Here is a 15072-nt window from a genome sequence, read left to right as displayed (position 1 = left end):
CGGCCCAGGCTGGTTGAATGCCTGCTGCTGCTGCGATCCAGCGCTCGAGGAGAGCCCGGTCTTGGTCGTGAGCGATACGAGCTCGGGCTCGGGGCCTTGAACGGTCTATTGGCCACGACGTGTGGCTTAGCGAGAGGAGCAGCTGTCGCGATAACGCTTAGTGGTGTTCGGCGGCCATGTTTTGGCGAGGTAGGAGTGATCGTGGGTCTGGAAAAAGTGGCAGATCTGAAAGTATCTGACGCGCTCCTCCCGAACCTTGTTAACGAGAACATCATGTCTGCATCCAAAAACTGAAAAATGATGCCTTCGGAGGTCGAATTTCAAGGTAGGATGGCATCAAGGCACGTCTGAAATCAATGTCAGCTTCATTTCCTGTCTCCTGAGATGCCTTCATCTGGACGATTTTTGAAGGCAGCATAGATGTATCCTTCGCTGCCTTCAATATCCCACAATCCTGTGCGTTCCATTCTGTGAGAGTTAAGCCAAAAAATAAAGATGCCGTCTGAAAGTTGCAGTCGGTGGCCAGTTTGTGTTTAAATGTATGTTTCTGAAAAACCGTTTCCACTTATGTAATTTCTAGCGAGAAATTTATATAGCAGTAATGAAATATCCACTCAGTTATCATCAAAGCTCTCTATATTTTGCTGTAGATCATTAAATCATTACTCCGCCTCAGAAGCCTGTCCGAAATCCGTTTCATGATGTGCCTCCGGGCAAAAACGCTGCCTGCAAAGTCATTGCCTGATTAGACAGCAAGGCAGCAAGTCATCTGCCTAAGTTTTCGGATGCAGCCCATGAAGTGTCATAACAGGTATTAATGTCCTTCCAGAAAGACTGAGATTTTTATCATTTTGATGCAGGATAAACAAGGACAATCTGATGCAGACCGATTTTTTCTTCCTTCACTCTTAAAAATAAAGGTGCTTCACGATGTGATAGAAGAACCTTTTTGTCTAAATGGTTCCATAAAAAACCTTTAACAGCTCAAGAACCTTTCTGCTTCCAAAAGGTTCTTTGTGGCGAAATACATTTCTTCAGATTATAAAAAGGCAGAAACTGAACGAGAGCAGCAGCAGCAACGACTCGCTCCGAGCAGGGCTCGAACCCGGGTCTCCGATGGGAGGCGGACGCACTAACAAGGAGGCAGAGATATTTGAAGCAGTTTTACTCACCGCCTGCGGTTCCAACACACGATCGTGACCCTTTTTCGTTGGGATTGCATCATCCTTAAGAAATAAACGATACGCAAATCCGTTGTCAAACTGGGCCTTGTGAACAAGCATCTTCGAACTGCAGGGAACAAACACAAACACTTGCACAACTCCGTTGATGCTCTGTAAAAATAAACTCCATCCAATGGTCCCTTCATGCTGTTTTTTCTTTGGTAATCTGTGCAGGGTTGTCTTGCCCTGGCAACCAAAAACACTCCTTTTGTGACATTTCGCGACGCTCTCGCTCTGATCAGTGAGTCTGTGCTCAGCCTCTCAGTGCTCTGCTATACGGGCAGAAGTGCCCTAAGGACCCATATAAGGAAATTCCGCTCCATCTAACGTCACACAGAGCCATACTCGAAAAAAACTTTCTGAAACTTGTGACAAACCGGAAGGAGTATTTTTGGAACAGAAATACTCCTTCAAACGTACAACTTAATTTTTGAAACTTTGTCCATGTTTAGCATGGGTATCCAACTCTTTAACAGTGTAAAAAACTCAGTATGCATGAAATAGCATTTCACCCCCCCTTTAAGCATTATTAAAAATAAAAAATAAATGCTCTAAAATGATTGATTCTGATTAGCTGACAGACATCCCAAACTGCTGATTTTTTTTCTTCTGTAACTGCATGGCCAAAGTTGGTCCAGGAGGGTCTTGACCACATTACCAGTTTACCAAATTAATAAGAGCTTTGCACCCTAGTACAGCAAAGAATCCAACACCACAAATATACTGATAAAACAAATAAATATAAAAATGACAAAATATTTGCATTTTTTATACAAAATGATTTTTTATTATCTATAAAAATGATCTTGTTTGCTGCTCTCCCATCAATGTACAAAAAATTAACTCACAGACCCACAAACAGAAACGTATCAGCTTTACCACGCTATTACATCAACTTTTTTCACTACTGAAAAATATTTCTCAGAAACAAGACCAGATGTCATAGATAGATAGCTGAGTGGTTGAGCTATCTGTCTGTAGGAACTGGTCATGAGCCAACCAGATTTTATTTAGTTAAGCTTGTGGCATTACTGTTACTAATACTGTCAAGCTGTGCAAATTAGATCATTTACACATGCTTACTCACACCCTCTTTCTTTTACTCTCATAACTGCATGATTTATATTATTATAGTTCTGAAATAATATACAAGTCTGGTGAAGGAGTTTTGGAGCTTCGGCAGGCTTTTAACAAAGGAAGAGAAACTGAAGTACGAAGTACCTGTGGCAGGAACCAGTCTTGAATGATGTTGCAACCGGTGACCAATGCACAACCAATCTTCTCCGAGGTTTTGGTGTAAACACCCGGTTTGCACAAGCAAGTAATCTGAGACACTTGGCCACACTTGACTTCATGAAGGGCCGTAGCCGGGGTTTGCAGGGCCCCGGTGTAGGTTGTACCAGTGGGCCCTGTTTGAAATTGTTTACTTGTATTTTAGTTCTATATTTATTTGTGCTATTTACACAAGGTTGTAGGTGTCCAGCTACAGAAACCGAATAATCAAATGTAAAAATATCACTTCATAGTCTTTAATGTAAAATAATTATACAGTCAAACCAAAATTTATTCAGACACCTTCAACATTTCTTACATTATCACAGTTTATTTTCTATAGTTTATAAATTGGTAATGAAATATGACAAAAACTTGTCTGTGAACAAATTCATATTGATAATGTCACTTAAATTTGATAGAAAGATGTGTAATGGATTACAATCAACCAAAACTTCAGACAACTGTTATTATGACAATATTCACACAATTATCAATAATTTGTTGAACATTTACTAATCAATGCTTCATTTTGTTCAGTCTGTGTTGTAAAAATGTTGAATTAGCAATAAAAATAAACATACCCCCCCCCCCACCCCCCCAAGCAAATCATGGTCTGGTCAACGTGTCTGAATAACTTTTGGTCCCAATTTTTTTATTTCTGTTTGGATATGTGCACCGTGCGAACATCCTCACCTGTGGATTCTAGTAATATGCAATAGTTAAGTGGTCCCAACTGGTTTCAGAATACAGTAAGGGCTTTTCCATTTTTGAGACCGCTTAGCTGTTAAGTGGTTAAGAGCAATAGACTGTGGATAATTTCTCATCCAAACAATATCTTCTTCCTTCTAGGGGGGAGAGAGGAGAGAAAAATAAAAATATTTGTCCCGGTTCCCAGACACACTGCCGCTCAGCCCTTCACCAGCTGAGTGAACTCCTCCGCGGTGCCTGGAGGTGGCACTGGATGGCCCTCGGTGGATGGCACGACACTCCTCCGCCACCCGGTGGACGGCGATGGCTGGTTTTGGCCAGCCGGCAGGAGTCCTCCGTTCCCTGCCTCTCCCCATCATGGCGGACAGCAGCAGGCTATGGCTCCCTGGCGAACGGCACCGACTCCTCTGCTCCCTCACGGATGGCAGCTGCCCCTCCACATTGTGGACCGATGGCAGCGTGTTCATCCATCCCTGGCATCTCACTCCAGCCCTCCGCCCATCCTACAGCACTCAATACTTATTTGGGGCTCCTTTGGCCTGAATTACTGCAGCAATGCAGCGTGGCATGGAGTCGATCAGTCTGTGGCATTGCTCAGGTATTATGAGAGCCCAGGTTGCTCTGATAGTGGCCTCCTCTGCATTGTTGGGTCTGGCATATCGCATCTTCCTCTTCTCAATACACCATAGATTTTCATTGGGGTTAAGGTCAGGCGAGTTTGCTGGCAAATTAAGAACAGGGATACTATGGTACTTAAATTAGGTACTGGTAGCTTTGGCACTGTTTGCAGGTGCCAAGTCCTGTTAGAAAATTAAATCTCCATCTCCATAAAGTTGGTCAGCATCAGGAAGCATGTAGTGCTCGAAAACTTCCTGGTATATGCCTGTTGACCTTGGACCTCAGAAAACACAGTGGACCAACACCAGCAGATGACATGGCACCGCAAACCATCACTGACTGTGGAAACTTTACACTGGACCCCAATAACATGGATTGTGTGCCTCTCCTTTCTTCCTCTAGACTCTGGGACCCTGATTTCCAAAGGAAATGCAAAATTTACTTTAATCAGAGAACATAACTTTGGACCAGTGCTTTAAGTGGCCCAAAAGAGGTGCTGGTACTCTATTATGGCATATATATATATATATATATAGGTCTACATAAAGTAGCCTGCCAATATAGTCCATTTAGAGTAGTGGTCTAATTTATAAAGATGGTTGCCCCTGGTGGTTAGTTGTAGAGTTGAAGAGATTACAAACTTGTTCTAATCTTGAGCTATTTTGGTAGATAGTGAAATCATTTGGCAGGAAGTTTATCTCTTGACATTTTATGAATAGAACGAAAGACCTCAGGCTGGTGACACACTGGCTGCATGGTGTGAGATTGGCATTTCTGCTGCGTGTCAGTTGCGTGGCAGCTGGTTCGCATTTTCTGTGTCTTTACACACCAGAATCGTGCCTGACACGGCGCTGGCGCGCTGCTGCTGCTGTAGGTGACATAGAGGGAGGCCGCCAACAGACCAGGCTCTTGTCTTAACCACAACAATTTCAACTTTTTTTTTTTACACACCTACACCTTCATGTTAAGCAGAAATATAAAGCCTACTGATAAAGGACAACGTCAACAGTATTGACTGCAAGATAGACTGTTTGACAGGTACAATATTTGAACAACACGCTTGCGTGTCACGTGAAAATAGGCTTTGGTTCTATTTCTAGAATGCACGCGTTTTCTGCGCGGCTCAAGCAGGCGTGTTGGAAGCGTTTCCAGGCAAAATATAGTCTCTTAAATAGCTCCGGAACTGTTTTAGTGCAGTCATATTTACTGTTGTTTGTTGAATGTTTGCATGCGATTCAAATCACATTGTTTCACATTGAATTTAATGTGACATTGAAAGATTGACACACAAACTACCTTAACCAGATTAATACGTTTAGGAAAAACTTGATACCTAGCAGCAGTGTCAGGAAATTGCTAGGAACATGTAAGTAAATTACATAAATTAATTTCAAAATAAATAAAACTCTTATCAGTTACACTTACTGAGAATTATGTAATTAAATAACAGTTTCTTATGAAAATGTTGATGATTACAAAGGAGGTTGCATCCGTTTTTTTTTTTTTTTTTATACACACCCAAATACAGATTTAAATTATTTGTTTCATAAGTTGCAGTGATTAAAATATGAGACAACAGTGTTTCAGGAATTTGACACAAAATTGGACACATGCTTATTATAATTGTTTTATTTGCTATATGGATTTATGCTTTATTTTTATTTTTTTAATATTAACTGTTTTTTTCCTAGCCTATTTTTAGATGCTAGTGTTTCCTGTCAATGATGTGATAAAAAAAAAAAAAAAAAAAATCGCCTGTCACGATAACATATTTTTGCTGTGTGATATATGACCCCAAAAAGAATTGTGATTAGGGATATAATTGTAATTTTATATGTAATCATAAGGTTAAAACATAATAATGCAAGAAGGCCTACACATTTCCAAATGACAACAAACTTTTTTTTTTTTTTTTATATTTAGATCATGGACTTTAAGTATAAAAATATAAGATACCTTAAAGACTTGATTTAAAAGTAAATGCAAATTAACAAGTACAAAAAAAAAGAAAAATGCACAAATCACCTATAAGATGTATTTTATTTATTTATTTATTTTTGCAGATGAAACTTTTTTTGTAGAAGCATTTTTTTATTTTTTTTATTTGAGCTAAAACCACATTACGACACCAAATTATATACAAGAAGCTGCAAAAGACACAGGCACAAATGGAATGTAAAAAAAAAACAAAACACATGACTTAAATTTTTTTGTAAATATAATGGCCAATTTATTTCATCACCAAAAATTATTGAGGTCATGTCCATATATTTCGCGATAAGTCGATATATTTATTATTGCGACAGGCCAAATCATAGCTGCCAAACTATTTCTTGTTATGGTCCTATATCTGTATTTAATCTCAGAATGATCTCAAAGAAAGACTTATTTCATAGTGGCTGTGCTTTAAAATTATTATAAACTCAATTCAAGTGATGTAGGATTTAGAAAGTCTGATTGTAATCAGTGTTGAGTAGCTTACTACTGTAAATCGGGTAACTTGTAATCTGTAACCTATTACATTCCCAAATTAACCTTCACAACACCGTCAGTGTGACGGACTGAAAATATTACAGTAAAAAATAAAAGTATTGAGTAATAATAGGTACCCCACAATTATTTTTCTCTCTCTCTTTCTTCAGTTCAAGTATTTAAAAGAGTCTAAAAAAGTTAATCTAATGTTACATAGAATTAAGCGTATTCTGAAAGAGGCCTGTAGGTGGCGCACTGCACTAGAGTGATGAGGAATGACGTTAGGGTCAAAGGGCAAAGTCATTAAGCTGCAGCCACTAATGTTTATTTTTTATCATTTTATACAGGTACTATATTTCATCTGTCTTTGTTGAGACCAGTAACAGCAGCAATATAAAATATGATCATGCCCAACGCTAGAGCCGTTATGTGAACAGTTTGTTTGCTGTATTCATCCACTCAATTACACTGCAACCTATTAACCCAGAGTTTAGAATGCTCAGTGTGAAATGTGCTGTTGAGTGTGTTAACAAGTTGATTGTATTCGATCACAGAATGGTGTCATCTGCCTCACGAAGTTTGGAATGACTTTGATAAAAATGTATTTACTAAATGATCGTACAAAAAGGAATCCATGAAACTGAGTTCACTAGTTCACGCTTACATATAATTAGCTGAGGTATGGTATGCGTATTTGGCGTGCTGTCCGTCTATTTATAAAGTGAACTCGAAATGAGGAGATGGGGTGGAGGAGGGATGCTGATAAACCGTCAATGGATAGAGGTAAGTCAGCGATATTTATACTGTGGGATTGATAACTTGATTATGGTCCATCTGTGTTGGTTAGGCTAAGTATCTGACGCGCTCCTCCCGAATCTTATTAATAAAATTAAATTTATTGTAATATCACCACCACAATAAGAAATCACATGAAATCCAAACTTACTCCTATTGTAAGGCTCGGAGGGGCCGAGATAATTTTTAATATAACTGATTGTATTTGTCAAAAAAAAAAAAAAAAAAAAAACAGTAATATACACCTAGGATGCCTCTGAGGTTTCAACACAGGCTAATTTTCATTTTTGGGTGAACTAACCCTTTAAGTATCCTTGAGGGATAGTGATTTAAGAACAGAAAACAGAAAGCACTGTAAGAAACTTTGCTTAGAACAGCATTATCTTTGTCTCTGGAAAGACTTTTATTTTTCAGCATTAGAGGTGGGGTAAGTGATTTCTGGTAGCCAAGGTTGATAGCCAATCCGCCTCAAAGTTGTGCGTGTTGTGGCTTCACAAATGCTTTGCTGCATACCTCGGTCATAACGAGTGGTTATTTCAGTCAAAGTTGCTCTTCTATCAGCTTGAATCAGTCTGCCCATTCTCCTCTGACCTTCAGCATCAACAAGGCATTTTCGCCCACAGGACTGCCACATAATGGATGTTTTTCCCTTTTCACACCATTCTCTGTAAACCCTAGAAATGGTTGTGCGTGAAAATCCCAGTAACTGAGCAGATTGTGAAATACTTAGACCGGCCTGTCTGGCACCAACAACCATGCAATGCTCAAAATTGCTTACATCACCTTTCTTTCCCATTCTGAAATTCAGTTTGGAGTTCAGGAGATTGTCTTGACCAGGACCACAACCCTAAATGCATTAAAGCAATTGCCATGTGATTGGTTGATTAGATAATTGCATTAATGAGAAATTGAACAGGTGTTCCTAATAATCCTTTAGGTGAGTGTAATATAGGCAACTCTGTACTGGAATTGACATTTTCTGCTTTATTTTTTGCGTTTGCTCTGCTTGGGCTTAAATACTTTTGTTATATATATATATATATATATATATATATATATATATATATATATATATATATATATATATATAGTTTACACGCGTCTTTAACTAAAAGAAAACAAGGAGGTATAATTGTTTGCTTGTTCAGAAATGGTGACAAAAACTTCATTAAAAAATAATGTGTTTTACTTTAAACCTAATTCAAATGAACAAATATTTCATTTTTTTTTATGAGCCCAAATATTTGAATACAGTATTTATATATATGCACACAGACACACCCACACACATACATACAGTACATATATGCTTAGGACAATAAATACACTTTGAATGATTGATGATTGCTAAGTGATACTTTTATTAAGACAGGTTATGCAAAAGAATTTAAGAACTGAACTCACTTCACATTTCTAATTATTCTGTTGATCCATGGAATATATGGTGAAATCTTAATATACACATTAGGTTTCACAGGTGAATTGCAAAGGAATTTATATCCAAATATTGTGACGCCAACTGCAGTGTTTCCACAAACCAAAGGACCCCCAGAATCCCCCTGTTAAGAGAAAAAGTCAATAAAATGCCTTATAATGTATCAGTTGAGAATCTCAGTTCATAAATTAACATAAGAATCAAAGTGTGTGAATCATCTTTTGTACGTACAATGCAGGATCCACCATGGCCATGTGTGCACATCATCTGTGAGTCTGAAAACATCCATTCCCACCTCTTTTCACATTCACTGTTGTTCATTATATGCACGTTTGCCTCCATTAGACAATCACTCTTTTGGCAATTAGTACACAGTTTTCCCCAGCCCGCAACACTACAAGTATTCACCTCGACATCTTCACCTTTCTTTGGTAATGATATCCATTCAACATAGTTGTTTAGGTTGACTTTTTCCTGTAACTGTAATTCAAAAACACAACTTGTATAAATAAACTAATTTAAACATCTATTATAAAACTGAACTGCTGCTGATTATAGTGATGTTTTTGAAGTTGTCAACAGCTAGATTTACTGTATTACAAGTCGTTACCCTCAAAAGCATAATGTCATTCCAGGGAAGATGAATTGTATAGCTTGGATGTGGGATGTAGAACTGCACTCCGATACGATCTGAATTCTTACTGTTCCTTAAGTCATGAGCACCAACCACAACCGTCAGAATCTGAGTCCTGTTGAAAGAGAAAGTCATGATGCTCAGTTACATCATACAATGCACAGCAGTCACAAAATTATTGTAACTACACAAACCCTCACCCTTCCCTGCAATGACCAGCAGTCAACACAAACTCATCAGAAATGAGGAATCCACCACAGATGTGTTTCTTATTCAACTGAACAGAAACCATGTAAGGTCTGGAGTGGGGTTTTGCTTCTGTGCCATTCACTATACCTACATTCACATGCTGAGAAGCTGAGAGAGAGAAATCAGCTTCTTCAGTAAATCAAAATGTAATGTTCTTAAAACATTTGAATAATGTGCTGTTTTTTAATCAGTCTCACCAGTGAAGGTCAGATGTGGCAGCAGAGAGGCCAGCAGGAGCAGAGAGATGATGGTCATGATGAAGACAATCAATGAGCTCTCACTGGAAATCACTGTATATATAGTTTGATAGTGGGCGGAGAGACTGAGTTCACCAAGTTCTGTTTTTTTTTTTGTTGTTTTTTTGCTATATGAGCAACACAGTGATCAAAAGATAATGTTCCCCTACTTCCGGTCTTACCTTCAGACTAAAGATATACAAAATGAAGCATGCATGCATGCATTTTGATTCTTTAATAATTTACAGGTCATAATAGAACTGTAGTTTTTTTTGTTTTGTTTTTTACCTACAAATGCTTTTTTTTATAGATATTTATTATTTCAGTTATTTCAAAGAACTTTGCCACAGCAAATATATATATTTTTTTTTACTTTTTTCTGATCTCCTTCTCAGTACAAACACACATACCCACAGACTCGCACAAAGAAACGTGTTCAGCACTTTTCATGCTATTTCATTATTTTAAAAAAAAACATTTCTCAGAAGCAAGGCACAATTTTATAGATTAACAGCTGAGTGGTTGAGCGATCTGTCTATGGGATCAGGCCCTGAGCCCAGGCTCTGATTTAAAGATATTTTTATTTAAAAGCAGTTAGCAAATGTTAACATTAACTTTAAACTAATATTATTATATTTAGTTGACTATATCTTTACATCTATGGCAGAACATTGGTACCAATCCTGCTCTTGTAGGGCCATCATCCTGCAGAGTTAAACTCCCTTGGTCAGGAGAACATATATGGTACCTTAAATAGATGACTGGATTCGTCGTCGTGGATGTGGGACAGAGCTCATGTATGTCTCCAAAGGGCTGTCCAGAATCAGGAGATCCAGGCCAATAAACAACATCGCCCATACCCTCCTTACCAACCTGGACAGAGGGTCTGGCTCTCCACACGGGACCTCAAGCTGCGGCTCCCAAGAAGTAAACTCAGCCCACAGTATGTTGGCCCATTTAAAATTGTATCTGCAATGGGCTGAATTCTCTTTAGAAATGTTGAACATAAAAATTAAGATATTTTACAAAAAATATTTTGGAGCTGCAATAATAAGGACCACTTTAAGCACAAAAAAAATCATCCTTTCTCATCGCAATAAATACTTAACATTTGCAATTAAGGATCGGATCCATGCAGGATAATCTGAAATCTTTGCATAAACTTCAGGGGTGTGTTCCAGAAAGCAGGGTTAACTTACCGTGAACTAAATCCTGAACTCTCGGTTGATTAACCCCAAACCTTGCTTACTCGAGGTATGTTGTTCCAAAAACACGTCCGGGAGTAAGTTCATTCAACTCAGAGTATGTTCCTGGTTAAGACTCAAGACATTCTCAACAGAGCGACGAATCGACGAGTCACTATAGAAACGGACGCTAAGAAAAAGCGCTCCAAGCTGTTTCTTTCTTCTTTTGTTCATTAGTTGTTTACCTGCTTTGTGCATATCGCCACCTTACTGATGGCTGTGCAATCATTTAAAAAAAAAATTCCAATCCATGAGAATGTAAATTGTATTATTTGTTTTATGCTAATTATACGTTAAGTCATATCAGATATGTATTTTGATTTAGAATTCAGACATTATAGAAAATACCACTCCGTGTGTGAGATATAACATGTAATTAATAAAATATATAAAAATATAAATAAGTAAAACATTACCTTGTCATATTGTTTTATAATTTATGCATACCTCTTAATACATAATTTATAGATAACTCTTATATATGCCAATAAAATAAATAATCATATTAGAATAATATATTACCTTATTTATTACTTATATTAGCGCTTCCTCATTAACTTAACATATATTATATGTATATATATATATATATATATATATATATATATATGTATATATATAAAATAGGCTATATTACATATTGTAATAATCTGTCACCCCATTGAAGGCTCGCTGTAGTGAACTAACCCTGGAACATAACCTGCTCCAGAGCAGGTTAAGTTTAGAGAGTGAGAGAGTGCTATGACTACTAACATACCCTGAAAGTTACCTCTGTTTTTGCAACCCAAAGTTGAGGTTATCCACTTACTTACTCTTAAACATACCCGGGTATGTCACATAATGCTTTCTGGAATACCCCCCAGGTCTTTCACGACTATTGCAGACTTTAGGGTCACCAAACAATGTGACACCAACTACAGTGTCTCCACAAACCAAAGGATGTCCTGAATCTCCCTGTGAACACAGATCAATATCTAACTGAATTGACATTTCTCACTACTGATGGTCTCAACTTGATATTTTTTTTAAATGTACTACAGCTACCTCCATGACCGTAGACACATACTGAGTAGTTGTCTTTCCATTTATTTTTGCATTCAGTGTTATTCATGATCTTCACCTCTGCTTCCATGAGACGTGTGCTCTATTTCCATTTAAACCTAAGTCTTCCTCAGTTGGTAACACTGCAGACAGAATCAGCTTGGATGTCTCCCTCTTGTGTTGGTATGGACATTGTCTTGACAATATTTTTTTTTTTTTTTTTTTTTTTTTCTCTAGCTGTAATACAATAACATTATCATTTTTTAAATACAGTCTGACTAATCATTCAATAAGAGTCATTTGAACTACTGTAAATGTCACTAATGTCATTATGCAAAGTGCGATTGTTAAAGTCTGGATGCTTGTGGAAAGACTTCTCTCTGATGCGATCAGAACCCTCCTTCTTTTTTCTTTTTTTAAGTCATGCACTCCCACCACAGCTGTTATTTTCTTATTTCTGTGTAAGAAAGTCTTATTAGTGTAATGAACAAGATCTTTAAACTATGATATAATGATTTAAACTTATCATTGCAGTTTAGACTAAATTTAAGTCTTACTGTACATCTTCCTGCAATTTGTTGCCGTTATGACAAATCTATCAGAAATGAGGAATCCACCAGATACATGTTTACAGCTCTTCTGAACAGAAACCATATAAGGTCTAGAGTGGGGTTTTGCTTCACTATACCCACATTCACATGAGTTGAGAGAGAGATAGAGTTAGAAGTCATCTTCTTCTGTACCTACCAATTAGATATTCTTAAAAAAAATCAGGGTAGCACTTTATTTTACAGTCCTGTTCCTTGTGTACTATCTATGTACTTATTATAGTAATAACAATAACTATGTAATAACTAGGTACTAACCCTGAACCTACCCCTAAACCTAACCCTACCCCATATAGTTACCTTATATTACCAGAACTTTCTTAGATAAATACACTGTAAGTACACTATAAGTACATGTAAGTACACATACTGTAAAATAAAGTGCAACCAAAATCAGTGTGATGTGCTTTAATATAATCAGTCTCACCAGTGAAAGTCAGGTGTGGGAGCAGAGAGGTCAGCAGGAGCAGAGAGATAATGGACATGTTCAAAGTAGACAGTGAGTGATCACTAACAAAACTCTGTGTAAATAAAAGAGCATCAAACTCAGCATTTCCATTTGACTTAAAATATCTTGTAAGAAAGTGATAAGCGCAAAATCCCAGCTGGAAGCAGAGCACCAAACTGAGGATCATTATCTATGATCAACCAGTTTGGTTGACCTTGTTGAGCAAACTGAGCTTTGCAGTGGTTGATGACTGTCTCTGCAGATAAATCAAGAAGCAGTTCACAAATTCACCCTTAAATCTATAGTCTGAAAGCGAATAGTAAGCATATTTTTCCATGCTGTCCTGGGGGATGGGTCCGGGCCCAGAGCATAGCCTAAACCCAAATAACTCCCCTATCCCTAATTTTGTGATAAAATAGTTTAGAAGTTAGGAGTTGGGGTGGAGGAGGGATGCTGAAAAACTGTTGTAGGACAGGAGGTAGGAAGGCTGGATATATATACACTTGTTGTGTTAGTTAAGATGGTTAGCTAAACAAGATGCACCTGTGCCAAATTGGATGATTATCGTGCTCCTCCCGAACTTTGTTAATAAAACCCCATTTAAATCTGCCAAAAATCTGAGAAGTGGTTCACAATTAGACCCTTTTGCCAATGACTAGACAAGTCCATGATGACAATCTGTCATGGCCTGCTGAGGATGTCATGAGATAGCATGGTTTCTTTCAGTTGATTGTGTGCTGCAAGTTGAACTGATAATCAGAAAGTCTTCTGGCCAAAGGTATTCTTGGTTGACGAGTTGTACGTCTTACTACTTTTTTTTCTGCAGATAACATATGTCATGCTGCTGTTAAGCTGCTTTCTTATCTGTATAATCAGCAAGTAAATCAATGAACATTTTAGGCCCCAGCTTGTAGACATGCTTGAGGCTGTAGTGTTGAAGTGTCAGGATCATGCTTTGAAGCTGCTTGGGTGCATGAGAAGTGGTTTTCTGGAGATAGAGATCAAAGGGTTTTTGGTTAGTCTCTGATGTTACCAAGTCTCAGTTGTGCAAGTAATTCTGAAATCTTTGGCAAGTGAAGACAATACTGAGATACTCTTTCTCGATCTTAGCATAATTTTTTCTTGGTCAGAGCCAGGGCTGTTGAAGCAAAGACAACAGGCTATTCTTCTGGCATAAAACAGCACCCAAGACCACTTTGGTTACTGTGACAGGCTTAGTAACATCATGATAGCACAACACCGGCATCGATGTGGCCAAGTTGGACATGAGCTTGGCTAAATAATAATAAAAAAAAATCACACTTTCTTATTGCAAAAAATACTTAACATTTGCAATTAAGGACCGGATCCATGGAGGATATTCTGAAATCTTTGCATAAACTTCAGGTCTTTCATGACTATTGCAGACTTTTGGGTCACCAAACAATGTGACACCAACTACAGTGTCTCCAACAACCAAAGGACGTCCTGAATCTCCCCGTGAACACAGATCAATATATAACTGAAGGTACATTTCTCACTACTGATGGTCTCGATTTGATATTGTTTTTACATACACTACAGCTACCTCCATGGCCATAGACACACACCTGAGTAATTGTCTTTTCTTTTCTTTTTGCATTCAGTGTTATTCATGATCTTCACATCTGCTTCCATGAAATGTGTGCTCTATTTCCATTTAAACCTAAGTCTTCAGCCTCAGCTGGCAACACTGCAGACAGAATCAGCTTTGATGTCTCCCTCTTGTGTTGGTATGGAAATTGTCGACATCAATCTTGTTATGTTCAACTTATTTCTCTAGCTGTAATACCATAACATTATCATTATTAAAAAGAGTAATTTGAACTACTGTTACCCTCAAAAGCATAATGTCATTCTGCAAATTGCGATTGTTAAAGTCTAAATGCTTGTGGTAAGACTTTTCTCTGATGCAATCAGAACCCCTCCTTCTTTTTTATTAAGACATGCACACCCACCACAGCTGTTAGTTTCTTATTTCTGTGTAAGAAAGTCTTATTAGTGTAATGAACAAGATCTTTAAACTATGATATAAAGATTTTAACTTTTAATTGCAGTTTAGACTAAA

At 37.7% G+C, this 15072-nt stretch overlaps 2 protein-coding genes across 2 annotated transcripts in view; both read right to left on the bottom strand.

Annotated features, from left to right (window-relative positions):
• LOC127987854 (mast cell protease 4-like) overlaps positions 1-15072 on the bottom strand; it is a 177004-nt gene that overhangs the window by 40901 nt on the left and 121031 nt on the right. The window lies entirely within an intron of this gene.
• LOC127987867 (granzyme F-like) lies at positions 8466-9766 on the bottom strand. The gene is made up of 5 exons (XM_052590245.1): positions 9607-9766; positions 9361-9517; positions 9137-9275; positions 8758-9006; positions 8466-8650 (listed from the first exon to the last, which is right to left on the bottom strand). Exons 1-5 carry the CDS (start codon positions 9662-9664, stop codon positions 8492-8494), a joined length of 762 nt encoding a protein of 253 aa, XP_052446205.1. The 5' UTR covers positions 9665-9766; the 3' UTR covers positions 8466-8491.

Source organism: Carassius gibelio, chromosome B22 (genome assembly GCF_023724105.1).
Source record: "Carassius gibelio isolate Cgi1373 ecotype wild population from Czech Republic chromosome B22, carGib1.2-hapl.c, whole genome shotgun sequence".
In the NCBI taxonomy this organism is placed as follows: Eukaryota; Metazoa; Chordata; class Actinopteri; order Cypriniformes; family Cyprinidae; genus Carassius; species Carassius gibelio.
The sequence above is the reverse complement of the archived record's forward strand: the minus strand, read 5'-3'. Positions and strand labels throughout refer to the sequence as shown.

Excerpts from the sequence above, each read along its gene's own strand:
- LOC127987867 (XM_052590245.1), bottom strand. The coding sequence starts at position 9,664 with ATGACCATCATCTCTCTGCTCCTGCTGGCCTCTCTGCTGCCACATCTG. Across the intron at positions 9,007-9,136 it reads ATGACATTATGCTTTTGAGG|TTACAGGAAAAAGTCAACCT; the intron begins GTAACGACTTGT and ends TTTGAATTACAG. Across the intron at positions 8,651-8,757 it reads GCCATGGTGGATCCTGCATT|GGGGATTCTGGGGGTCCTTT; the intron begins GTACGTACAAAA and ends TTCTCTTAACAG.